At 39.9% G+C, this 26,585-nt stretch overlaps 1 protein-coding gene across 1 annotated transcript in view; it reads left to right on the forward strand.

Annotated features, from left to right (window-relative positions):
* CPA6 (carboxypeptidase A6) overlaps positions 1–26,585 on the forward strand; it is a 268,189-nt gene that overhangs the window by 104,581 nt on the left and 137,023 nt on the right. The window contains exon 2 of the mRNA XM_059901699.1: positions 8,364–8,439. Coding sequence (XP_059757682.1) covers positions 8,364–8,439 — 76 coding nt within the window. The remainder of the gene's footprint in view (positions 1–8,363; positions 8,440–26,585) is intronic.

Genomic DNA, 26,585 nt, shown 5'->3' on the forward strand with positions numbered 1-26,585 from the left:
TGAAAATGTCAAGAAATAAAAGCACCAACAACGACCAAAGAAAGTTAAATAGATCCACAACTAAATCGTGGTTTGTTTCTGATATTTACAGTGAAACACACTTGGCAAAGCATCTGCTTTCAGCTTGTTAAGTTCTAAAGGATGAGAAAAATATTTTCCTGTAGAGGTAATAACAGTAGCTACTATGCACTGAGAGGCTATGTTAAGTTAGGCGTTTCCCAGACAGTATCTCACAGGGACTGAGTGTAAGCCGATCATGGCAGGAACTGCTCTATCCCCAGCATCCACCACTGTGTCTGGCACATAATGAAACCTTAATAAGTGTGGCCAAATGAAATAATTCTCACAAAAACCTTATGCAACAAAATTCTAGTGTTCCCCCAATTAAGGATTAGGCATCATTGGCTCTAAATGTTTACACAGTTTGGTCAAGTGGTGGAGCCCTGATTGGAATCCAACCTTATTCTTTTTCTTCCCTAAATGAACAAGGAACTGGATCAGAGAAGATAAATCCAGTGACTTGGAGACAGGAATGAAAAACTGAAGTATCTGAAGTTTATGTGTTCTTAATACTGGTGCATTTGCTGGGTTTAAAAAAGACACGTTCCAGATACGTCAGACGATAGAAGTTTATCATGAGGAAGCACAAGGAAAAGGGGGGACTGTTTCCAACCCAGGTCCCTGGAACCAAACGATCATTCACGAAGGGCTGTGTGTCAAGTGCCTGTGCTCCCTGCTTGAGGACTTTGCCTGTGTGGCCACTTGGCTGTTCCCTGGGTCTGGTGCCCCTGCTCCAGATCCTGCAAACTAACTGGTCCTTTTCTTTATGTCTCAAGTGCAAACTCCCCAAGATGGGATCTGACTTCATCGACTGTCAGTCACCGGCCATAGAGTGAGCCCAACTGGGCAGGACTTACTTGTCATTCCACCTTACTCTCCACGGACTGTCTTTAAGTTGGGTCTCAAATTAGGTTGGTCCCAAGGGAAGCAGTTACACGACACCAAGCAGAGGACAGACTACAGACAGGTCACACATTCTGAGGCTGCTCAGGAGGTCTGCTAGTAGTTTCCTCTTGAGAATCTATTCATTCTTCCACTCAACCGATTAGAACAGGAGAGAACATGAAGGATTTGAGTGGATGCCATCAGGAACCCTCACAGTGTAAATATTGGATAAAGCGAAAAAATGCTGAAAATGCCAAAATGTAATAATAACATCAAACATCTATAATATCTCTGACTCTATGTCAGGTATTACTCTAAGCACTTGACTTGAATACTCATTAAACCCTCACTCATTTAATAGTCCATGAATTAGGTACAAGTCTCCCCAATCTGTAGAGAGAGGGACTGAGGCACAGAAAGGTGAAAAACCTTGCCTAAGATCACACAGATTGTGCTGGCACCTTGCCTCCAGAGTGTGTGATGCTGCCACCCTGTCATTGGTTTTAGTGGATTACTGAGCTTTGGAGGAAGAAAGAAGAGGAAACTTCCAGGTGCCAAACAGTTGGGGAGGGGTGGGGGAAGCTGCAGTGAAAAGAAAAAGCTGATGCCTTGAGGTCTGGGAGTCAGGACTTTGCAAAGGAGCCCTCAAGCTGATGCTGGGGTTCCAGTACCCACAATGGGCAGGAGTGGGGAGCTAGAAGCAAGTCTGCGTAAAGGTTGCTTTTCTCAAAGCACTTTTCTCAAACTGTGGAGAAAAACTTCCCACTCAGCTGGAAGAAACTGAGGGAGATTTTATTTTCCTAGGGATGTGGGGGATAGGAGACACCTCTGAAAAGCAGATACCCTGGGCCTCTACCATGCGTGAGTGTGAGCTCCTTCACCCTCTGCATAATAGAGGAATTTCAAGTAAGACAAAAAAACTGGCCCTGGACCCCTCAAGACCAGCTCCAAACCACTCTGTAGAGATACTCACAGAACGCAGGATTCCCACAAATAGACTACAATGTATTGAATTCCTGCTTATATGGAGTTTAGAGCTTAGTGGAGAGATGTAGACATTAAATAATTACGGTGAGTGTAATAGGAAATGTATTGGGAGAATACAGGAAAGAACAAGGTGACTGAAATTTTCTGGATATCAAAGAATAGCTCCATGAGGACATAATGGTTAAGCTGCCATCTTCAGAGTATGAATATTAGTCTGCTGGGGCTTTGGCGACAAAGTTCACAGACTGGGTCACTTCAGCCCCAGCAACTCATTTCCTCACAGTCCTAGAACAGGAAGTCTGAGATCAGGGGGTCTGTGAGTGTGGTTTCTTCTGAGGCCTTCTCCTCCTGTGTCTTTACATGCTCCTCCGCCTGTGAGTGTCTGTGCCCACATTTCCTCTCTGAAAAGGACACCAATCGTATTGGATGAGGCCCCACCCTAATGATCTCATTTTAACTTAATTACCTCTTCAAAGACCCTATCTCAAAATACACTCACATTCTGACATACTGGGGGTTAGGACTTCAAGATATGAGTTTTGAGGAGAGATCCACACTTAGACACGTGCAACAAAAATGCCAGATGATTTTCACAAACATGGAATGAAGGAGGAGGAAAAATGTGGGAGGGAGAGGGATGGAGAAAAAATATTTTAAAATCTTTTTCAAGGGAGGAAAGTACTAAGACATTAATTCTAGACATGAAAGAAGAGGTATTTGTTAAGGTTTTTTTTTTTAATTTTATACAGCAGGTTCTTATTAGTTTTCTATTTTATACATATTAGTGTATATATGTCAATCCCAATCTCCCAGTTCATCCCACCACCACCCCCTCTCCCCCCCGCTGCTTTTCCCCCTTGGTGTCCATACGTTTGTTCTCTACATCTGTGCCTCTATTTCTGTTAAGGTTTTTTTAATGTATAAAAACACTGAAGAAATAGAAATAAGATGCGTAGCTCACAAACCACTAGATATGAAAAAATTGGCAAAGAAAATTGGTTAACTCTAAGAAAGGCAGAAAAGGAAGAAAAAGGCAACAAGAACTTACAACAAAACAAAAAATTGTAAGATTAAAACCACATATATTAGGTATGATAATTAATGTGAACAAGTACAATTCTCCAGCTAAAAGTCAAAGTTCTTTATGGATTTTAAAAATTTAATCTAGCATTATGACGTTTGCAAGAGACACATCTGGGGAAAAAGCATAAGAAAGAGATGGGCAAAACTGTGCCAGCTAAACAAAAAGAAAGCATGAGTGGCAATCATATTAGGGAAAATGGAATTCAAGGTAAAGGCTATTTAAATGGGCCAAAGAATGATTTTTCTAAGGATATTTTGTTCAAATAAAAGTTTCATTCCATTCAGAAGATGTAGTAATTATGAGCTTATACATAACTATGTATCATCAAAATACATGTTATACATTAATATATAACATATATAACTATATATACATCAAAATACATATATATTTATATATAATAAACATAATTGATCAATAAAAACAAAATGATTCTTTAAAAGACCAATAAAATAAATTTTGCAAAATCTGATTGAGGAATTTTAAAAAATCCCACAAATACCATTAGGACATAAAAAGGGGACAAAGTTACAGATAAAGAAAGATAGATGTCTTAAATTGTAAGACTTTTTAATAGTTTAATATATTTTATAAAAATAAGTGGATGGTTTTCCGGGAAATGTAAATTACCAAAAGCCCAGAAGAGAACCGAACACACCATTATCCACAAAAGAATTTAAAAGGTAGATATCTAACCCCCAACCACCAGAAAAAAACAAAAACAAAAAAAAGGAAGAGGAGGTCTCATCTTCAAAGATTTTATGAGTATATTCTACAAAACAATCAGAAGCATAACTTCTGTGTCATTCAAATTGTCAGAGCATATTACAGTGGTAAAAAAAATCCCTAATTAATCCCATGAAGTAAGTATAATGTTGATACCAAAATCAGACAAAGGTGATTCAAAAAGAACATGATGCTTTAAAGTTGGATTTTTAAAAGCCTCCTTTACGAACATAGGTATAAAACTCTGAAATAAAATATTATGGAATCCAGTTGTTTATTTAAAGGAGCATTTTAAAACCAAATTAAGTAAAAAAAACATTTTAAATGAATTAAGTGAAAAATAAAAGCAAGTTAGTATTATAAAGTGTTATAAAACAAATCACCGTGTGTGTGTGTGTGTGTGTGTGTGTGTGTGTGTGTGTGTGTGTGCGCGCGCGCGTGCGCGTGTGCATGTGTAAATGCAGAGTCTGGCACCAATCACAGGAAACTGTTAATAATGGCTACTAGGGGCAGATGGGAGGTTTGGGTTGGAAGAGAACTGGGAGAGGAACTTTATTATTTCACATCCTGTGTAGTATTTTAATTTTTATAAACATGGATTCATAAAGTAGCTCTGTAACTTACAAAGAAATGTAGAGTTTGATAATAGAATTGTGAAAGGTCATGCCAGGAGCTAGAGGAAAAACCTGGAGCTTCACATTTATGTCTTTCAAAAGGAGGCTGAGGAGGAGAGGACTCTCAGGTTGTCCATACACAGATGTTCTTCCGTAGGTGTGGTCAAGGCATAGCGATGACTACAGCAGGCATCAAACTCCAACGACACAGCCTTAGGTATTATGCTTAGTGACTAAGTCAGAGGAAGACAAATACTGTATGTTTTCACTTATATGTGGAATCTAAAAATATATATATAACAAAACAGAAAAAGACTCAGATTCAGAGAACAAACTAGTGGTTACCAGAGGGGAGAGAAGTAGGGGGAGGGGAGAAATAGGTGAAGGGGGTTAAGAGGAACAAACTGCTAGTTAGAAAATAAGTCACAGGGATGTAATGTACAGCACGGGGAAAATAGTCAATATTTTATAATAACTTTGGTGTGTAATCTATAAAAATATTGAATCACTATGTTGTACACCTGAAACTAGTAAGTCCATTATACTTCGAAAATTTAAAAATATATATATAATTAAATTTAAAAATAAAATGAAAAGGCAGCTGGGAGTTCACCCCTCACTCCTGTAACAAGGACTCTGAGACCCAGACAGGTGGTAACAAGTTTGACATGGTATTCTCTTGCTGAATTCTCTTCTCTAGGAGTATACATTCTCATTAGACATTTAATAATAGTTTTTCAATTGATTAAATTTTTTTAATGTGGTTGCTACAGTACAGAAGGTTTAGTCGTCAAATTTACAACCAGACTTGATGCTAGCATTATAGCAACATAACCTCATTTGTCCTGTAAGACAAGGGGACAAAATATCAGTATATCATGAATGAATACATATTAATAATTACTGGGACCTTAGTTATCTAGGATATCCTGCCGCCTCTGTACTACATCCTTAAACTGTACTTAAAAACATCTGTGCAGTCTTTCTCTGACAACTTTATATAGGCTGAGTCAGAAATACCTGATTTACCCTCGTCTTAATCCCAAAGGGTAACCAAAGGGTCTTAAAATGATGTTGTCACGTAGTGGTTGAAAAAACTGATAAATTATAAAGGAAGCCTCAGTTCACCTTCTATGATAGTTGTGCACAGCTAGTTTTTCTAAGTTCCAGTAGCTACTTCACTACCTGAAAATTTCCTGTTTGTGGTCCTGAATTATTGTTCGGCACTTCGAAAAAGACTAGCTATCAGATCTAGGGAGAGTAAGCTTTCTGTTTGGTAAAACAAATGGGGCATTTGGAAGGCATTTGGTTTTACATGCTGAATAAAGAGCTCTTGGGTTTTAGTTACTGGCTAGTCTACCAATATAATTTATAGGCTTACAAAAAAGTATGGCATGTCATGGGCTTTCCTAAATAGCTTTCCTTATACTCTGCTCTTTGATAAGTAATCAAACGGTAACATTTCTCAAGTCACACGTGAAAATTTCTACAAGCTGAGATGAAGTGAACTTTTTGTGATAAAAATGACAAAGCTGGGTTTGAACAATCACTTTCAGGGTTAAATAATCCCAGGGGTGGTCCCCTTTTATCTTACACTCACAGAGGAGGAACCAATTGCCAGGTTGAATTATCTATCATCTTAAAAAAAATTCTGCCCATGGCTGTAAAACAACTACAGATTGCTTTCTTTGCACTCTTGAGGAGCTGACAGGGCCCCAGATGGAGGTGTTTTTCAGCAAGCTGTCAAGTGATCCATCCCTCAAAAACAACCATATCATCCATCGGAGTTGTTTCTCTTTGCCAAGAATTATATTGGTTCAGGTGGGAGAGGCCAGGATATGATGAAGACAGGAAAAACAAAGGCCAGAGAAATGTGTAAACAGAAATGAAAAAAAGAAAAGGTGTAATTACATTTAAATTCTGAAGGTCATTTTTGGAGTTGTTTTACAGTGACTGGATTTTTTTCCTTTCCTTCTACTTTTTAATTCTTTCCAGAAAAGTGGGCTTTATGACATGGATAGTGAGAGGTTGCTTTGTGTGATTTTTGAGGAAATCAAAGCTACAAAGCCATATTGAGTAGGAGTACCTAAAACATACTAAATTATCATCAGCAAGCCAGGGGTCTTTTAATTCATAGGCCTAAGGAAGGTGTAACAGGATCATTTGAAAGAATACAGCTAAAGTGATTGGAAATGGACACACAGCCCTAAAGAATGACTGTCCAACAAATCTGGAAGTCTCCCTTGGGCTCTCCATATTAATCCTCCATATTAATCTTACCTAGCCTTCGAGACTGCTATTCATCTAAGTAGTAAAACCATTGGAAAAGCATGCAAATTCTATTCTTATTCTGATACAACTTTGAGGCTGGAGAGAGAAGTTGTGACTGAACTGCTAGAGGGGTTTTTTTGTGCTTTATATATATATGTGGTATTAATAACATTCTTCTTTATCTGCAGTCATTGTAAAATGCCATAGAGGATGGTGAAAAATATGCACTCCCCTTGTACTTAGTTTTTCCTTACATTTCCTCTGGAAGCCAATTATTCTCAATGATCTCCTTTATACAATCTGCTAATAAATATTTAATAAGTATATACTCCATGCAAAATACGTGGAACAGTTGTGATTATTTTTTTACTATGATAAATGAATTTCTTTTTTATGAAAGTATAGTTGATTTACAATGTGTTAGTTTCAGGTGTACAGCACAGTGCTTCAGTTATACATATATAGTTGTGATTATTATATACCAGAGCTGTGCTTCTCAACCTCCTCATGACGTAATTAGAAAATGATAATACCTGTCTGGCACACCTGGGGGAGCAGTCACCACCACAGAGAACTCTCTGATGGAAAGCATGACACCTCCAGTCTTCTTAGGCAATTCAGAATCTATAAAGAGTGTTCAAATATTCAACTGTGGTAAAATTTTAATGGCTGTAAAAATTGATTTTAAATTTTTATCACTTTAAAAATATTGCATAAACCATAATAGAACATGAAAAAGAACACATTTATATGTATAAATGAATCACTTTGCTGTACACCAGAAACCAACACATTGTAAATCAACTATACTTCAATAAAAAATAAATTTAAAAAAGAATAAAAAAATAAAAAATTTTACAGCCATCAGCATCTCATGGCACACCCACAAATAATTGGGGGCCCTCCATATTACCAGTTACTTGAGAAATAAAATGCCCCGTAGAGATGGGCTTATCTTTACTATTCTCAATGTGGGAAGAATCCAAACCAGAAATGTTCTGCTGTGTATGGGTTTCACAGGTTCTCTCATCAAAAGTCGCATTATTTTTCAGCATTAAGTTAAATTTAAAAAGTAGTTTTGGGGCTTCCGTGGTGGCACAGTGGTTAAGAATCCGCCTGCCAATGCAGGGGACACAGGTTCGAGCCCTGGTCCGGGAAGATCCCACGTGCCGCGGAGCAACTAAGCCTGTGCGTCACAACTACTGAGCCTGCGTGCCACAACTACTGAAGCCCACGCTCCTAGAGCCCATGGTTCGCAACAAGAGAAGCCCGCACACCACCATGAAGAGCAGGCCCTGCTTGCCGCAACTAGAGAAAGCCCACGCGCAGCCCTGAAGACCCAACACAGCCAAAAATAAATTAATTAATTAATTTAAAAAATAAAATAAAAAGTAGTTTTGTTTTTTTTTCCCCTGTCATCAGGAGTTTTCTTTCTTGGTATCTGCTTTGAGATACCATGAACATTCTTGTCCTGTTGCCACTGTTCCTGTGTTTTTGGCCTTTCTCTGCTTGAGTGTCAGTTTGTAATCTTCAAAAGCTGATGAAAAAATGAATAGTGTTCAGACAGAGGAAAAAAGACCAATACAATCAGAGAGTAACAAGGACAGGATAAAACTCCTGCTGGCCAGTCCAAAGTTTTGCTGTTTTTCTTAAATGCAGAGGCAGTTTTTTAAATGGTAAGAAGATATCTTTATTTTTGAAAGGTAAATATCACCATTGTTTTCCTTTTCTTATAGTGATAAGGTGATAAGACTTATTCCCAATACAGAAGAGGAAGCATATGCACTGAAGAAAATATACCAGCAACTGAAGGTAAGCGAGTGTCCACTCACTTATCATTATGCTCATAATGTGTTTACAGGGTTTTGCTGACTAGAGTTGAGTAATTGGACTTCATTAGTCAAGGGAAGAAAATGATAAGAGATAGCTTGAAAGTGCCTTTAAAATAGTTAAGGTTACTCAAAATATTATATATCTGACCAATTATCTATTTACTAGTTCATTTATTTTCCATCTCCCTTAGTAGAATGTAAGCTTCATGAGAGAGCTTGTCTATTTTTGTTCATTGCTCTGTTCTCAGTGAGTGTCTTGAATATCCTAGGAGCTCAGTAAAATTTTTTTAACAAATGGATTTAGTTTGTAATTTTCCAAAGCTTCACTTCTCCTCCTTGAAATCTCCCTGCTGATCATCTAGACACTTTCCTTCTAATTAAAACTTCAAGCAGACGTGAGTTGAGGAAAAGAAAGCTAGAAATTCAAGTTAATTAATTTTGCTATGTTTCAGTGAGTCCGATAAGAGAATTTTGTTGGCAAAGGTTGAAGGGCTTTGATTATTCAATCTTTGATGAATTCTATGGTTTTTAGAGTTAGAGGGTTTCTCATCTCCCCATTACTACAATATAATTGAGTGTTAACTTCAGCTAAAAGCTAAAAGGTTATGATGAGAAGTGTTGTGATGGGCTCTATTCCATGCCTACCAAGAATAGAAGCATCCCATAAAGTTTGTGGTGGTTTAGCTTCATTTTAATGGACAGCAAAGGAGACTTGCCAGGGAGGCCTCATTAACCTTCAGTGTGGGATAGACAAGCAAGTGTCCTAGGACTGCCATGCAGTTGTACCTGGAGATGGTGTTAGGGGGATGACAGAGGAGGGATGACAGAATCAGTGGCTTCTGGAGATATTTATAATTATCAGACTTTTGGTCTTTTGTTTTTGGTTTGATGTTTCTCTTTGACATCTTCCCTTCAGATATTGAATTTATTTGCAAATGAGGTTTTGAACTTTTATTGATTTCCTTTCTTCTTCCTCATCTGCAGCCCCTACACATGCAGTGTCCTGTTTAAGCTTGGGGGTCCCATGACAAGGGCTCAGAGTGAGGATGCAGGAGCTTATTCCAAACTGTCGTGATTTTATCCAATACCAGAGAGACTGCGCTCACCAGGCATTTCCTAAACCTCCTCTCCCCCTCAAAGGAATCCCTGCTTCTGGGTACTGACATTGACCTTCCTCTGGTCACATATGATCATCAATCCCATTATAGCCTTTTCAGCAGCAATACCTGAACACTCTCTGAATAACCCACCAGGGACTCAAAAGTTACACAAAAACAAAGCAAGTTTCAAGCAGAAGTTTCTGTCTCCATTGTGTTGTAGAAATATCAGTGGAAAAAAACAATAGCCCCTTTACACCTTAGAGTGCAGTATTCCCAGGAACAAATATTCTGAACCAAATATTGGAAAACATGATTTGTCAAAGGACGTTTCTCCCAATTTGTGAATATATTTACATGGTAAGCCTTACAAAGTGATAAAAATGAAATTGCAGAGTTCTATATGCAGTGATCACTTACCATTATCAAAAGCAGTAAGATTACATCAGTGAGAACTGTGGGGGTTACTTATAAACTCATCAGTCATTGTAGATGGAACCGAAAGATGTTGAGCATAGACAGGATGGTGGACCCTAATGACAGCACATTTACATTGTGCCCTTTTTGTACTTAAAAATGCTCCCGCATATTGTTTTCATTTGGTCCTTAAGGAAAGGGAATAAACTAGGGGAGGAAGCAGTTTGGATGCAAAGGAGCTTAGAAGATAACTGAGAGAAGAGGGGAGGGACTGGTGAGGAAAGAGGGGAGCAGAGCAAGGGGGAATGGGGAGTTAATATCCCAGTGTTGACGACATTCTGGTGAGTCCATGTCACAATCGCATCCAACCCCTTGCAGTCGCTACGTGACAGTCACACTAAGTGCTTTCTATGAATTGCCTCATTTTAACGACCCTATGAATTGGGTACTATCATTACTGCTATCTTACAGATAGAGAAACTGGGAGAGACAGACAGAGGTTAAGGATCTTGCCCCAGGTCACAGTGCAGAATTGGAACACACGTCTAAGCAGTGCCAAACCCTCTAGAACCCAGGTGAGGCTACCTCTTGCCTGTAGTCTGTGTACTCTGATCGTCTTCACAATGGAGAGGATCAAGGCCAAGTGTGCAGGGCATTGGAGCCTGGTCTCAGAATGTGATCATTATCATGCTCTTACTTACTTTGTTCCTTGAGTCAGGGCTCACCAAGACCACCCCCAGGTTCAGTGATTGCAGAAGGAGCCGCACAGCTCAGCCTACAGGCCTAATTAGACCTATGATTTATTATGCAAAAGGATACAAAGCAAAATGAGCAAAAAGAAAAGGCACATGGCGTGAAGTCCAGGAGAACCCAGGCACAAGTTTCCAAGAATCGTCTTCCAGGAGAGTCACACAGGATGTTCTTAATTCCCTCGGTGACAAGTTGTGATGACACACGTGAAGCTCGCCGTAGACGTAGTGCCTGGGGATTTTATTGAGCCTAATCACGTAGCCCCCTTGCCTCACGCACACCAGAATTCCAGGCTCCTGCAGGAGAGCAGGTGTTCAGCGTGAGCTATACTGTTTGCACAAACACTTCAGGCACCGTGAACTGCTCTTCTCGGTTAGGATGGTAGGGACCCTCCTACAATCTAAGTTCCCATGCCCATCTTGCAGGCAGGCCGTTCTAAGTCTAGCAGATTCGGGCCTGCTATAATAACTCTTTTCTGCACATTTCATTTCTTTCACTAAAGAAATTGTTTTATTAGGCTGAAGTTTGAGGCACTGAGCTTAACTAAATTTCTATCAATAAGCATCATGTTAACTTGAGGTCGTTTTAAATTCATATGATTTCATCACGTGATCCTCTTGCACTACTGAAAGCAGCAATTCTGGCCAGGCAGAGAAAAAAGCCTGCAGAGAAGAAAGAATATGACTGTCTGTCATCTGATGCCCTGTGGAGCTGATGGGACAGAATTGGGGCCATTGTTAACAGCTCCTTTGCACACCCTGTGCACCACCTCCAAGGGGAAGAGAGGAGGGTTTGCTGGGAGGCCTTGAGTTGCCTTCTTTCCCTACAGCACAGTGTGGTAGACAGAATTCTAAGGTGGCCCCAGCATTTCTGCCCCGTGGTGTACACCCTGCATAATCCCTCCTCTGAGTGTGGGCTGGGGCCTGTTAATACGATAGAATAGTCATTCTCTTGATATGTAAAGTATTATGCAGCAGGAGGGAGATTACCTGGGGTGGGCCTAACCTAATCAGGTGAGCCCCTTAAAAGCAGAGCGTTTTCTCCAGCTGTTGGTAGAGGAAGAAGTCAGAGAAGTGCTCCCCCTGGCACATAGTCAAGCTGCTATGCTGTGAACTGCCCATGGGAGCTATGTGATAAGGATAGTGGCTGCTAGGATGTGAGAGCCATCTGCAGCTGACAGGCAGCAAGGAAATGGAGATGTCAGTCCTACAACCATAAGGAACTGAATTCTGTCACAACCATATGAGCTTGGAAGACAACCCTGAGGTCCAGATGAAATCCCAGCCCAGCTTGTATCTTGATTTTTGCTCAGTGAGATCTTGAAGAAAATATCCAGCCAGCTGTGTCTGGACTTCTGACCTACAGAACTGTAAGGTGATAAATGGGTATTATTTTAAGCTGAGTTTGTGGTAATTTGTTCTGCAGCAATAGAAACGAATATGCATGGTAAGATAGCATTCCTACATCTTGGCCTTTGATGGCTCTTGGTTTAATAGCATATATGAATGCTTTAAGTTACTTTTTCTGATTTCATTGACTGTAACCAAGCATTTATGGAAAAGTGAAAAGCAATTGGAATATATGCTTAGGCTAAATTCACAGTGCTTTATCTGAAACCGGAACAAATGCAAAGTGTATGTGCATTGTTGAATGGAATCTGAGACGGTATGGTCAGAGCATAGCTAATTAGACAGAGAACTGCTGTTACAAAGCTGGTTACTTTCCTAATTAGATTTTATGGTTTTGCTGAAGAATTAAAACAAAAGTTAAACAGAAAACCATGCCTCCAGAGAACTGGATTGAGAAAGCACCAACCAATTAAACTGGTAATTAAGAGCATAACCATGATTTAAATAAAGTTATGATGGAAAGGGGACAGTTTGCAGGTGAGTAAAATTAAAGTCCGAACACCGTGTTCTGCCTAGATTTCTTCACAGATTCTTTGTGCTCTGAAGGAATAGAAATGGCTTTATGTAAAATCACAAAGTTTCTCTTAAGAGAATTGACACAGCCTTGTTGAAAGAAAAATTAATGATGTTTGTTTCCAGTTTTCTCATCAGAGATCTGTAGGATAAAAAACTGTCCTGTGTCCAAAAGTTTCTCGTTTTTTTCAAACTAAAACATAGCCTCAAAAATATTAGTTTTCTTGATATCTTTGAGTGACATATCTAGACTCATAAATTTCCATGGGAAAAAACTGCACTTCTTATGAGGAAGCCTTCATCCTTTCTCCTTTGCTTGGTTGTGAACTTGGCTGCTGCCTTTCCCAGGTGTGACCTCTTTCCTCAGTATCGTGCTATAGTTGAGTGCTCTTTTCTCTAATCCTCCTTGGTACCCGCCCAAGTCATGCAGCTGGACCTATAGGATCTCCAGAACACCTGTGGTCCCTAGGAGCTTACAAGCCCAAACATCCAACTGGATGGTGGAATGGACTGGGAAACTTGTGAGAAGGAAGATGGACGATAGAATTCTTGCTATGGGAGTTATTTGTTCCAAGTTTCATTAGAAACCGATTGTGCCATTAGAGGATCTCTTAAGCATGGCTGTGAAAGGAAGAATTCTATATACACACCTTCTCCCAGCTGTTCCATCAAACACTAATCTAGGTACTGCTTTAAAAGGATTTTGCAAATGTAAGTAAGGTACCAAATCAGTTGATCTTAAAATAGGGAGATTATCCAGGTGGGCCTGACCTAATCAGGTGAGCACTTTAAAAATAGAGTGTTTTCCCCACTCTATGATTGCAAAAGAAGAAATAGAAAGATGGACTCCTGCTGGCCTGGAGGAAATCAAACATCCAAGCTGAGAGCTGCCATGTAACAAGAAACTTCAGGACTCTAGTTATTGAGAGTTGCCCCCAGTTGACTAGAAGAAAACAGAGACCTCAGTCCTACAACTACAGTGAAACTTTACCAGCAACCATTGAGAATGTAAGAGGATCCTGAGCCCCAGATGAGACTGAAACCTAAGCTGACACCTGAATTTCAGCCCTGTGACACCCTAATCAGAAAATCACGCCACTTTTGACCTACAGAAACGGTAAAGTAAGAATTGAGCTGCTAAATTTGTGGTAACTTAGCAATAAAAATCTAATAAAGTGGCCTCAAGCAGCCAGTGACTCAGTGAGCTAGCTGATGATACACAGAACCATTATGAATGATATTGAAAGATAAAAGTGAAGAAGAGACCAAAACTTTGATCTGTCAAAATGTTTGGGGCAGGAAATAACATTTACATTTTTTTGTTAAAGGCTTTGTAAAGTAATGAAGCAACATTACTTTTGCTTTCTCTGGCATGATTTTTGAAAGTAAGAAAGCTCCTTATAATCCAGGCAGATGTCCAAATGCAGTTATGGATTAAATTTCAGGAATACAAATTTCAGATGTGGTATGCAGTTTTCTCCCTCTGTGTGGCTATTGGTAATTAGTAAACTCAATAACAAAAACATATTAAGAGAAACAATACAATCTGTGGGAAAGACAGGAATACACTGGAAACATTTTTTCAAAAGTAAAAAAAAAACCAAAAAACCCTACAGTACTCTTATTATGATTACCCCAGATCCTTTATTTAATTTACTCAAATAGGTTGACAACATGACCTTGGACTAATAGCACCATATTTTTTTTAATAGATATTTATTGGAGTATAATTGCTTCACAATACTGGGTTAGTTTCTGTTGCTCAACAAAGTGAATCAGCCATATGCATACACATGTCCCCATATCCCCCTCCCTCTTGAGCCTCCCTCCCATCCTCCCTATCCCACCCCTCTAGGTCATCGCAAAGCACCGAGCTGATCTCCCTGTGCTATGCGGCTGCTTCCCACTAGCTAACTATTCTACATTCGGTAGTGTATATATGTCGATGCTACTATCACTTCCCCCCAGCTTCCCCCTCCCACCCCAAGTCCTCAAGTCCATTCTCTATGTCTACCTCTTTATTCCTGCCCTGCAACTAGGTTCATCAGTACCTTTTTTTTTTTTTTTTTTTAAAGATTCCACATATATGCGTTAATATACTATATTTGTTTTTCTCTTTCTGACTTACTTCACTCTGTATGACAGATTCTAGGTCCACTGTATTTTAAGTTGACCATGTTTCCTTTCTGTTTGCAAGATGTCTCAGGTTTAAACAACCTGTTTTGAGATGAGTTTTTAAACTTTAAAAGTATTGGGTTGGCCAAAAATTTCATTCAGGGTTCTCCGTAAGGTGTTACAGAGAAACCCAGATGAACTTTTTGGCCAACCTAATAGTTGCTCTTATTGGATGATAGTAATTGCTATTCCTAAAGTGCTTGAAACCGGACAGTTTGAGAGGTCAGGTCCAACCAGTCTCCCATAGAAGGTGATCTCAACTGGGCTCATTCACGCATCTGCCATCATTCTCACGTCTAGTGGTTGGCTGTGGGCTGGGATGACAGGACAGCTGGACCATGTGTCTCTTATGGTCTAGCTGGCTAGCCTGGGGGTCACAGGGATCCAAGAGGAAACTTACAAAGCTCCTTGAACCCAAGCTTGAAACTCAGATATACTTCCTTTTTGTTTGTTTGTTTCATATAATTTTTTAAATTGGGGTATAGTTGTTTCACAATGTTGTGTTAGTTTCTACTGTACAGCGAAGTGAAATAGAGTTCCCTGTGCTATACAGCAGGTTCTCATTAGTTATCTATTTTATACATATTAGTATATATTTGTTAATCCTAATCTTCCACTTCATCCCACCCCCCCTTTCCCCCCTTGGTGTCCATACATTTGTTCTCTACATCTGTGTCTCTGTTTCTGCCTTGCAGACTGGTTCATCCGTACCATTTTTCTAGATTCCACAAATATGTGTTAATATACGATATTTGTTTTTCTCTTTCTGACTTACTTCACTCTGTATGACAGTCTCTAGGTCCATCCACATCTCTACAAATGACCCAATTTGGTTCCTTTTTATGGCTAATATTCCACTGTATATATGTACCACATCTTTATTCATTCATCTGTTGATGGACACTTAGGTTGCTTCCATGACCTGGGTATTGTAAATAGAGCTGCAGTGAACATTGGGGTGCATGTGTCTTTTTGAATTATGGCTTTCTCTGAGTATATGCCCAGTAGTGGGATTGCTGGGTCATATGGTAATTCTATTTTTAGGTTTTTAAGGAACCTCTATACTGTTCTCCATAGTGGCTGTATCAATCTGCATTCCCACCAGCAGTGCAAGAGGGTTTCCTTTTCTCCACACCCTCTCCAGCATTTATTGTTTGTAGATTTTCTGATGATGCCCATTCTAACTGGTGTGAGGTGATACCTCATTGTAGTTTTGATTTGCATTTCTCTAATAATTAGTGGTGTTGAGCATCTTTTCATGTGTCTCTTTTCCATCTGTATGTTTCTTGGGAGAAATGTCTATTTAGGTCTACCACCCATTTTTTGATTGTGTTGTTTGTTTTCTTTGATATTGAGCTGCATGAGCTGTTTGTATATTTTGGAGATTAATCCTTTGTCCATTGATTCATTTGCAAATATTTTCTCCCATTCTGAGGGTTGCCTTTTCATCTTGTTTATGGTTTCCTTTGCTGTGCAAAAGTTTTTAAGTTTCATTAGGTCCCACTTGCTTATTTTTGTTTTTATTTCCATTACTCTAGGAGGTGGGTCAAAAAAGATCTTGCTGTGATTTATGTCCAAGAGTGTTCTTCCTGTGTTTTCCTCTAAGAGTTTTATAGTGTCCAGCCTTACATTTAGGTCTTTAATCTATTTTGAGTTTATTTTTGTGTATGGTGTTAGGGAGTGTTCTAGTTTCATTCTTTTACATGTAGCTGTCCAGTTTTCCCACCACCACTTATTGAAGAAACTCAGACATACTTCTACCACATTCCACCAGACAAAGGAAGTCAGAGGGCCAGCCCAGATTCAAGGACTGAGAAAACAGACTCCAGTTCTTGATGAAATGATTGCAAGGTACGAATGCAGACATGAGAAAAACTTGTGGTCATTTTTATAACCCACCCCACCCACATATCCTTTCCAGTCTGTCAATAGATCCGAGGTGAAAGATGGCAGCTACCTACCTTGTCCGTATTCTCACTGCCATTGCCTTAGTTCTGACCCTGATTGCCTTTATCCTGATTTGCACTCATCTCCCAAACTGCCTTTCCATCACCTCATGTATGACTCCTACCTATTTTCCATACTGTAGTCAAGGTGATCTTTCTGAAATGAATAACTGACCACGTCACATCGCTACTTAAAACCTTTTAAGTATCCCCCCCACCCATTGTCAACAGCAGTATCTCCAGCCCAGACTGCACGTTGAATCATCTCGGAAGCTGATATCTGGTCCCCCTGCCAGAGATTCTGACTCATTTGCTTGGGTAAGGCTTGATTATTAGTTATCTTTTTAAAAGCTCTCTAGGTGAATCCATAGGTAGAAAGGGGAGTCAACCACTGGCCAAGGGTATAGACTACAAACTCTTTGGCATGACACATGGAGCCCTTGAAAACCACACCCTGCCTGTCTCTCAGACATTTCTCAGCATCCTTCACTATCCTTGGCTCAGCGTTCTTCATCCTCGCTGTACTGACCTGATTATAGTTTCTCTCTGAAGGGCCTTTTCTCAAGCTGTTCCTCTTCTCTGGAATGCTCTTCTCCTCTTTGCCCTGCTTGTAAGCACCACTCACCTTTGAAGACTCAGCTAAAGCATGGATTGTCCTTGAATTCTCTGACCCTCACTGAAGTCTACAGACAGTATATCCTGGCATCCTTGGCACTTTGTACTTACAGCATCTTTCCTCCCCCAACCCATCCCCAGTAGAATGAGTTTCTTACAGATCTGCAATTTAGTGGATCCCTGAATTTCATACAGTGACTAGGGAGGCATTGATGGGAGAGAAAGGAGCGAGTCTTCAGCTGGTGCTAAAAGAGCTTTATGTGCAAAGTCAGGCGCTCACTCCTAGGAACACAGCCCAGACAAGATGTAGAAAAGACCATTATTCGTTCCTGACCCACCCATCGGCTTTCACTTCTTTTCCTGTTCTTTGTAAATCACCCTTTGTATTTATTCTTGTGATTTCACCTGGAAAACTAACAAGAACTGGAGGCCATGATTTTCACTTTGTCAAATGCGAATCTCACTATTTCCACTTTTAAAGGACGTGAACATGGGATCGAGGATATGGGAATAGATGAAGTTCTTTTTCAAGGGCAGAGATGAGGCTTCTTGGTGACTGAGAGGTTTCCTATCCAGTGCACAGACTATACTTTGGTGCCATTTCTTGGACCCATGAACTTAGAGCAGCCTGTTCATCAGCCACAGTCACAGAGTTTGCTTGATTTTTAAAAGTTTCCTGTTTCCTACCATATTTTTTTTCTCTAGCTACATAAATGTGGAGTGATTTTCCCTGCCTTGCTTTGTTTTAGAGGTCCTTGGTGAGAAGGATGACAACTGTTTTAGAGAAATGGGCACCAGCATGTAAATAAGTACCAGTGACTTAAAAGGATTGACTATCACCATCCAAACACATATATTAAATATTTAGCCATGTGAGTCTTGGACAGGTCAAATGTGAAAAGCAGTTAACATGGTGATCATTGAGAGTATAATCCCTGAAGGTATACTTCCTAGGATCATATCCAGACTCTTTCATGTCGTATGAGTGTCAGCAAATTACCTAACTTCTCTGTGCCTCCACTCCCTAATCTGTAATGCAGGGAAATTCAGAAAGAGTTGATTACCCCACATTTGGGTTAACCTGTAGCTGGAACATATGTTTCTCTACACAGCAGCTATTTGTTGACATGCTGTGTCTCCCTCAGCAGATTGAGAACCTTCCGAGGGCAAAGACTACTTACCATTCTTCTTCAGGTAGGATCAGTGTCTGACTCTCTCTGGTGCCTGGCCGTAGTAGGTACTCAACAAACCTTGAAGGAATGAGCAGATGTAATCCATTCATTCATCTACTTACCTATAATTATAATACAAGCCACTCGAACTTGGATTCTAATCAAGAACATGTGTATGTCTGAATACATTTTAAACAGGATCCAAAAAAATGAAAACAGAGGTAGAAATGAGAATTACTGTAGAATGATGGGTTAAGGGAGTATCAAGGAATAGGCAAAGGTTTAAGGTATAGGAAATTATCTGTCTCTTCAATTACAAAGGAAGTTTGACGCAGGAAGGGCGATTTCTGGAAAAGCTTGATGTAAGTTTCTTGAGAGAATCATCTCTAACTTCTGCCATTTTCTGCTAGAGCCTCACGTAACTTTAGGCTTTTGCCTTTGGGCGTTGACTAACTCAATGAATACAATAATGCTGATTGCCAGAAATATTTCAATTTGAAAATCAGAGCTCAGGTGTTTAGGAATCAATTTGTTGTTTTCTAAAATCAAAAATGTCTGTATCTCTTTAAGCGTTTGACATCCTTGATTAACACATGCCTTCCTTTCTTATAACCTAAAAACAGGTATTAGGGATGCCTATGTGGCCGTTCTCTATGCCCTGAAAACAAAATTCAGAGCAGCTTTTGCATATTCATCAGGCACCACCACAAAGACTTGACTTGATTAAAGACATTTCCTGTTTTCTACCATTTTGTTTTAATAGCTGTATAACTGTGGAGTGATTAAAATTCCCACTGTCCCACAAATACATCTCTTAGATCTTTTCCTGATCATTGCATTGGCTTTGAGGCTATCTGATCACGAGTGTCCTTCTCTTCTCCCACATTTTCGTCACATTTTGAAAGTGGGCTGTGATCTGGGCTGAGGATCAGCCTCATACTCTTGAGAAAGAAGCAAGGAGAAGGTATGGAGAGCATGATCGTAATCTCGTAGGGAAAAGGCATTGACCCAGTGCAGGGACTGGTGATCTTTCAGAGGTTACACTACACGTCTTGTTTGTTCACTCCTTTAGAGAGAGAATGTTGGGATCACAGGCAAAGGCCGCCTCCGTGTTGGTAGACTAGGCTGAGCCTGGTGGCTCAGATGAGATGAGGGAGCGAGCCCTGGGCTCACAGGCAAGGCGTGAGTAGATGGAAGGATAAACAGGGACAGGGCGGGATGTATTCTTCTCTCATTCAGTAGTCCCGCTCCCCCTTGCCCTAAGACCCTGGCCACCATATCGGGAGCCTGGCTTAGTGTAGACAGCCCATCCGTTTAGTCAGCAAGGTCAGTCAAGGTCCAGTCAAGAACCACACCAGTAATTTGAACAGGACAATTTTTATATAAAGTAGTAGTAACTAGTAATTGGTGACTGACTGCTAAAAGGCATATGAGAGAAAACACAAGTGCAGAGAGCAACTACTACCCCCGGGCTGAGAAAGAAGGGACTGAGAACTTGATAGAGCCTTTTTCACCACTCCCCATCCCAAGGCTGAGATTCAGGTCTCCTTGGAGCCAGTAGCCCACTGAGTGGTGGAGAAATTAACCAGGGTGCCTGCAGGCCAGAGCTGGTCCAGAGGTAGCTGTCTGCTGTGGTGTCAGAAGAACTTTCCAGAGAATAAGTGCAACTGGGACTCACATATGCCACCAAAAAGCCGCGTCATAGGGGGGAAGAAAGCACATGGGAACCAGAAGAAGCCCCTTCCTCTGCTGTATCTCACTCTCTACAGCCCTCTCTTGACAAAGCCTAACGCTGACCAGCTATCAAAGGAGAAATGTTGACAGGGTACAGCGCGAGCATCACAAAGCAGGACGGAAAGAGGGTGGATTTGCAGTTGAAAGGCAGTATATTAATAACACATCACCTTTGCTAGTGCCAGAGATAGGGTAGTTAACAAGATAAATTAAGGCCCTTATACTCACCCTACCATCTGAAGAGAAATAAAAAGTGACAAAGTCACGGCAAGGGGTAGCTGTTAAGGAATGGCGTCAAATCCCTATACCCAACAGAAAAGGAGAGAGAAGGGATTTAACAGTTGTTCTACACTTGACATTGTGCCCAGCACACTGCTAAGTATCAAATATTTATCATGTGATCTCTGCAATTTAAAGAAAGGTTGGGATTATTAACCCAGTTTTTAGATGAAAAAAATGGAACCATTCTGCTTCCATCCCACAGAAGATTTTTTTTTCATTTAAGGGAGTTCCTTGTGAACATGATTTAAGGAGAAGTTTCACCTGAAAATCTTTATCAGGTTTGAAAAAAACCTTTTGCTGAGATTCTTCTGTGGCCAGCTGAGAGTAAGGAAGGACCCGGGGATGCGCTAAGTTGGGAGTCCAGATGGAAGGAGCTGGGGGCTTGCCGCGGGCAGACCTAGCTCCCTTTACAATGTTGTCCAGAAGCACTGTGGGCCTGGGCAATCAGCCATCTCTCCTGCCGTCCCCAGCAACACGCCTGCTTCTTTATTTCTTCATTAATAATGTGTTCAAACCATCTCAGCACATTTTCTTTCAGTATATCTAAGTAACTGACATCAAACATTAAAAAATTATTTTTCTACTATGTGTGAGTAATGCAGGAGCAGCTAAGAGACTAGAGGGAAAATGGTGACTGGGAGTATGGTATTTTATGGTATTTCTATTTTAGCAAATCTAAATCTACATATCACAGAGCTTCTTGTTTATCAGATGTATTTCAAAAAATATTGGGCCAAGCAATTTAGAGACTATAAAGGAAACACAGCTTTGATTTTGTCATAACAATCTCTTGGGGTCACCTGATCCCTTGCAGGAGCATTGGAGTGCTTTACTGGTCAAGAGATCAGTTGATCAAAGTTCATCAAGATAAATGATATATACTAAAGGTTGACTTTCATAGGACCCAAGATACTGCCTAGAATAATTTATTCCTTACACAAATAAGGTCTAGATCATACAACCATAAGTAGGTTCACTCTCAGATAAGGAATGTAAGAAACATGAGCCATAAAAGTTCATTCTCTGACAAGTATTATTTAGCCTCTTTTTCTTCAACAGACCTGTGAGTAGTGGTCTCTAGAAAATGTCCAGGAAGCCAGAAGATGGCATCTATAGATAAGGAGAGAGCAGTTAGTTGAGGGTTATAATCAGAATTCCATATCACTTTAATTAAGTAGTAGAAGGTTCAGAAACACAGAAATTAAAGTTATCTTAAGGACAAATGCAGAGTAATGCTTGCAAAGTTTTAAACTAAAGTCACAAAGAAGGGAAAAATCAAAGACCATAGTGAAATGTGAGTTCATCATGAGCAAGCAGTGTAGAGTTACGCATCTATAAGTTGGTGTGCCTTCAGGATGCAAGGACTCTGAGCTTTCACAGGTTCCTGGAGGGGACTTTGTATGATGGTCCATTAGTTGTGCAACAAAATTGTCTTCTATTCTTCCTGGGCACTGTATTTCCAAACTCCCTTGCAGTTAGGTGTGGCCATGTGACTGGAATGTACACAAAAGTGATGTAGGCCATTTCTGGGCCAAGAGTTTAGAGAAAGGAAGCCTTCCCTCCATGCCTTCTTTCTCCTGCTGCCTGAATGACAGTAATAACAGGCCCCAAAAGGATGGAAGAGCCGTGACATGGAAAATTTCTGGATCCCTGAATCACTACATGGAGGAAAGCTGCCTACACTCAAGAAATACCCACCTTTGTTATGTGAACAAGGAATAAACTTCTCTTGTATTTGGGTCATTTTTTGTGTTTGAGCACTGTAGGGAAAGAAAACTAATTTTCCCTCTACCCTTCTGTGTCCTTAGCTGAGACCCCTGTAATAAAAAGCAGTAACAAAAGAAAAACAAATAGAAATCTATTAACAGGTATACTTCATGTATACCTGGGAGATACCCATGGGAAATTGAGTAACTCCCCAAGGTGACTTAGAATTCAGACTTAAATACCATCCTAATAGAGAAAAAAGAGGGGATATAGGCCTCTTAGGGGAGAGTAAATGATTTTTAGGAAAGATGAGTGGGCCCTTAGAAGGATAGACGGGAGGTATAATAGTTTGTGACAGTTTGGCTGGCTGTAGTATCAATTTCTAGTCTCCTCTCCTGTGATGAGTCAATCTTCCCTGGTTGATGAGACTCCTAGGGAGGGGAGTTATGTCAATTGACAGGAGTGTTTTTTAGAGGATGTGTTTTTAGGCAGATACGGAGAGTAAAGAGAAAAGCCTCTCCCTGCATTTGCTGTTTTTCATGTGCCTACAGCTTAAAATAATCAATATTCCAAAGCAGCATATTTGGAGGTGGCATGTCCTGAACTACTACAGTCATATTTTGGGGCTGGCATATTCTGCCCTTCAGCATCATCACAGCTAATACTGATGGTACATCAGAGTGCTGCCTTAACAAAAACAAAAATATATGGCATTAGCTTAGCAGCTGGGCAGTAGGTGGAAGGAGCGTAGACATCACAATCTGGAAAGAAAAAGACCAATGTTATGTGATAACATTTGGTAAAACTATCAGCTGAACTTGGAAGGCAAAGAAAGTGCTTAATGATCCTATAGCTCTAAGGAAAGTAGTTGCAAATACCCAGAATATTAGCACGTGTTGGTTCTTCTCGCTGTTTATAGAAAGGTATCACAAGAAGGAGCTGAGTTCAGGCAGGAATTGACCAGTTTACAAGCAGAAATGAAAAAGAATTGGGGTATAAAAAGGCAGGGAAAATCAAACTGCTTCTAGGTCCTAAACAGAAGAAAAAAAGACTGAAAAAGGTTTTCTGCATAAAAGGTCCATTAAGATATCTCAGGTTTGCAAAGTGACTTAGATTAAGTGAGTTCCTTTTCTGCCTTTCCACTCCAGCCTACTGTTTCCAATACCCTCAAAAGTGGCTTCCATTAAGTTAGGGGGAGGGGGCAGTGCCCAAGACCAAGAAGCCAAAAATTATAAGAAGACAGATTTGAGAATTACATTTAGGAAAGAACTTAGGATGTGGTTACAAAGTCTATCTAGTTTCTGAGAGATGGCCCAAAATATCATAGACCTGATCAAAAAGTAAAAAAATATATCAATATCAAATGGTCATAGCTGTAGGGGGAAAGTAAAGCAGGAAAGAAGGTTGAAAGGCATACAGTGTAATTTTAAATAGAACGGTTGGAAAGACATCATTGAAAAGACGGCATTTGAGCAAAGGTTTGAAGGAGGTAAGGGTGAGTTTTATTCCTCCACCTTTGGGAATACCCACCCCTTCCATATTTACCTGTCAAAAGGGCCAGTCCCAGATGCTAACTCATGAGACGCTTTTGCCAACTTCCACGACTGGAGGTATGCATTCTCCTGGAGCCCATGAAGAACTTTGTTATTCTCTTGGACAGTCTGTTCTCACATTCTGGTTTTCTTACTCAGACACATGTTCTCATTCACTCATGAGTTATGGGAAATGACAAACCAATCTGACAAGGATAACCTGAGGTTAATAGATTGTCACTCTCTTTGCCTTAACCCTACCCAACCTCCATCACCACCCAACATGTTTTGATATTGACAATTGACATTTCTCAGCATCCTTTCATCCCTTCCAACCAAACTTCTGCTTATACACCCCTTCCACAGAGAAATACTACCTTTCATGCCTAATATACAAGGGATACACTTTTTACAAGATGTGTAGTATGTGTGTTAATACAAAGGATGAAAAATGTTAATGACCATAGGCTTAACTTGAGTGAAGGGGGCAGAATGGTTTTGAGACAGAAAGAGACAGACTTATGAGACAGTTTGAAGGCAAAAGAAAAGTAAAACCAAACAATTACAGAATTTAGGTTCAATTTAATCTGGGGTTAACAGGGAGGCTTTAGAGAGAACGTAATGCTTAGTGATTCAAGTCCTTGGTTATTCTCAAAGAAAAAAGAAGGTGGAAGGAAAAATCTGATTTGCCTGGGAATCATTTGCAGACTATCTCACTGAACGGTTTCACCACCATAACTCCAGGTTACCTTAAAAGAAACTTAGTAAATACTGACTACAGATCTGAATGTTCCCAATACTCTTCAAAGAATCTATAATTGTTATCTTTAATGTTGTTTAACAAAAATTCATGGACATGCTCTAGCAACTGTCAGTTTCATTTAGTAGCCATTTTATTTTATTTTTTTAAACCACTGATTTTGCCTTATGAAGGCCTTTCTCACGTTTCATTTTGTTGTTGTTTGTTTTTGTTGTTTGGGGTTTTTTTTTGTTTGTTTTTTTGGCTGCATTGGATCTTTGTTGCTGCGCGCCGGCTTTCTCTAGTTGCGGTGCACAGGCTTCTCGTTGTGGTGGCTTGTTTTGTTGCAGAGCACAGGTTCTAGGTGTGCGGGCTTCAGTAGTTGTGGCATGTGGGCTCAGTAGTTGTGGCTCACGGGCTCTAGAGCGCAGGCTCAGTAGCTGTGGCACACGGGCTTAGTTGCTCTGCGGCATGTGGGATCTTCCCAGACCAGGGCTCGAACCCATGTCCCCTGCATTGGCAGGCGGGTTCTTAACCACTGCGCAACCAGGGAAGTCCCTAGTATCCATTTGGAATTGATAGAGCCTTTCTTCCTTTTAATAACAACCTCATTCCTCTTGGAAACCCATAATCCTGAAAGAAGTATGATAAAGTACAGAACGAACTCTTTCAAGAATAAATGTTTGTAATTTAATGAAAAGTTAAATGAATTTCTAAATGTTTCCTCTCAAAGAATTTTATAAGAAGAATTGCTAAAAGTAGAACAGTTTGGGACAAATCCTGCACCCATCTCTACTTGGGAGGTAAAGAGTACACGCACATGATTGTACGCTCAAAGTGACCCTCTGTACTTAAATTGAAACATTTCAAGAATGCAATTCTTGTGTGACATAGAAGGATATTTCATAGAAACAGAATGATCCTTGGAACTAAAAGCATTTTGTTTGAGGGTATAATAGACAAAACCCAGATCAAACCTCAAAAATAGGGACAAAAATGGAAATCCAAAGATTAGTTTTGTGTCACAATTTCTTGTTGTAATGAGAACATTAGCTTTTTTAAAGTAAGATGTAGAAAGCTTATAAAATTCTTATATCAACTTCATAAGATTATAAAATTCTTATAGAACACTTTGCTATCAAGGGATTCCAAACTCTTTATAAAATGTTAGTTGATTTAATTCTCACACTTCCTAAGCAGGTAAAGAAATGACAAGCGGTGTATGTGATGGGCTTCATCTCATTTTCTGCCAGGGAACGTGAGTCACAGTTACCCTTGAAGCAGAAATGGAGCTATACTTTCCTAACATTCGGTTGAGGCACTGATCTGACTCATTCTACCTTACCTCCCTTTGAGTTGAGCAGTAATGTTCCAATTTTGCTCTTATTTCTATTTCTGTAAGGTCTGGCAATGGGGTATTACAGTCCATGCCTTCATGTAGAACTTGATGAGACGCAGGAGAGGGGAAGAGTTTTAGAAGAAGCAGCTTTGTTTCTGTTTTAAGGGGGTTAAACACTCAGGGTACTGGGTCTCAGTACATGAGAGTTATTCTGCTAATGAGTAATTCCTTTTTGTCGTGATGCATGTAGGGTTCAAATGGACTCATTAGAAGTTGGATTTATTTATTTTTGACTATAAAACAATACATATAGTGTTCAAAATTCAAAATGTTTAGAGGATACACAGTAAAAAAATCCCCTCCCCCACTTCCCTCCTCTTGTCATGCAATTCTTCCCACAAAGGCAACCAGTGTTACCAGTTTCTTACAGGGACATTTGACACAAATCCAGGAAGGGAGGTAGTGGGGGGAGGGAATAAATAAAGATATTCCACAAATTATAACAAAACTATACACACTGTTCTACTCATGTTCTTCACTTAAGATATCTTAGCAATCATTCCATACCAAGATATAAAAAAACTCCCTTATTCTTTTTTATAGCTCCATAATCTTTCATTGTGTGGACATACCAAAACATCTTTAACCAGTCTTCTACTGATGATGTTAAGACTGCTTCCAATCTTGTGCTATTATGAA

Source organism: Balaenoptera ricei, chromosome 17 (genome assembly GCF_028023285.1).
Source record: "Balaenoptera ricei isolate mBalRic1 chromosome 17, mBalRic1.hap2, whole genome shotgun sequence".
NCBI lineage: Eukaryota > Metazoa > Chordata > Mammalia > Artiodactyla > Balaenopteridae > Balaenoptera > Balaenoptera ricei.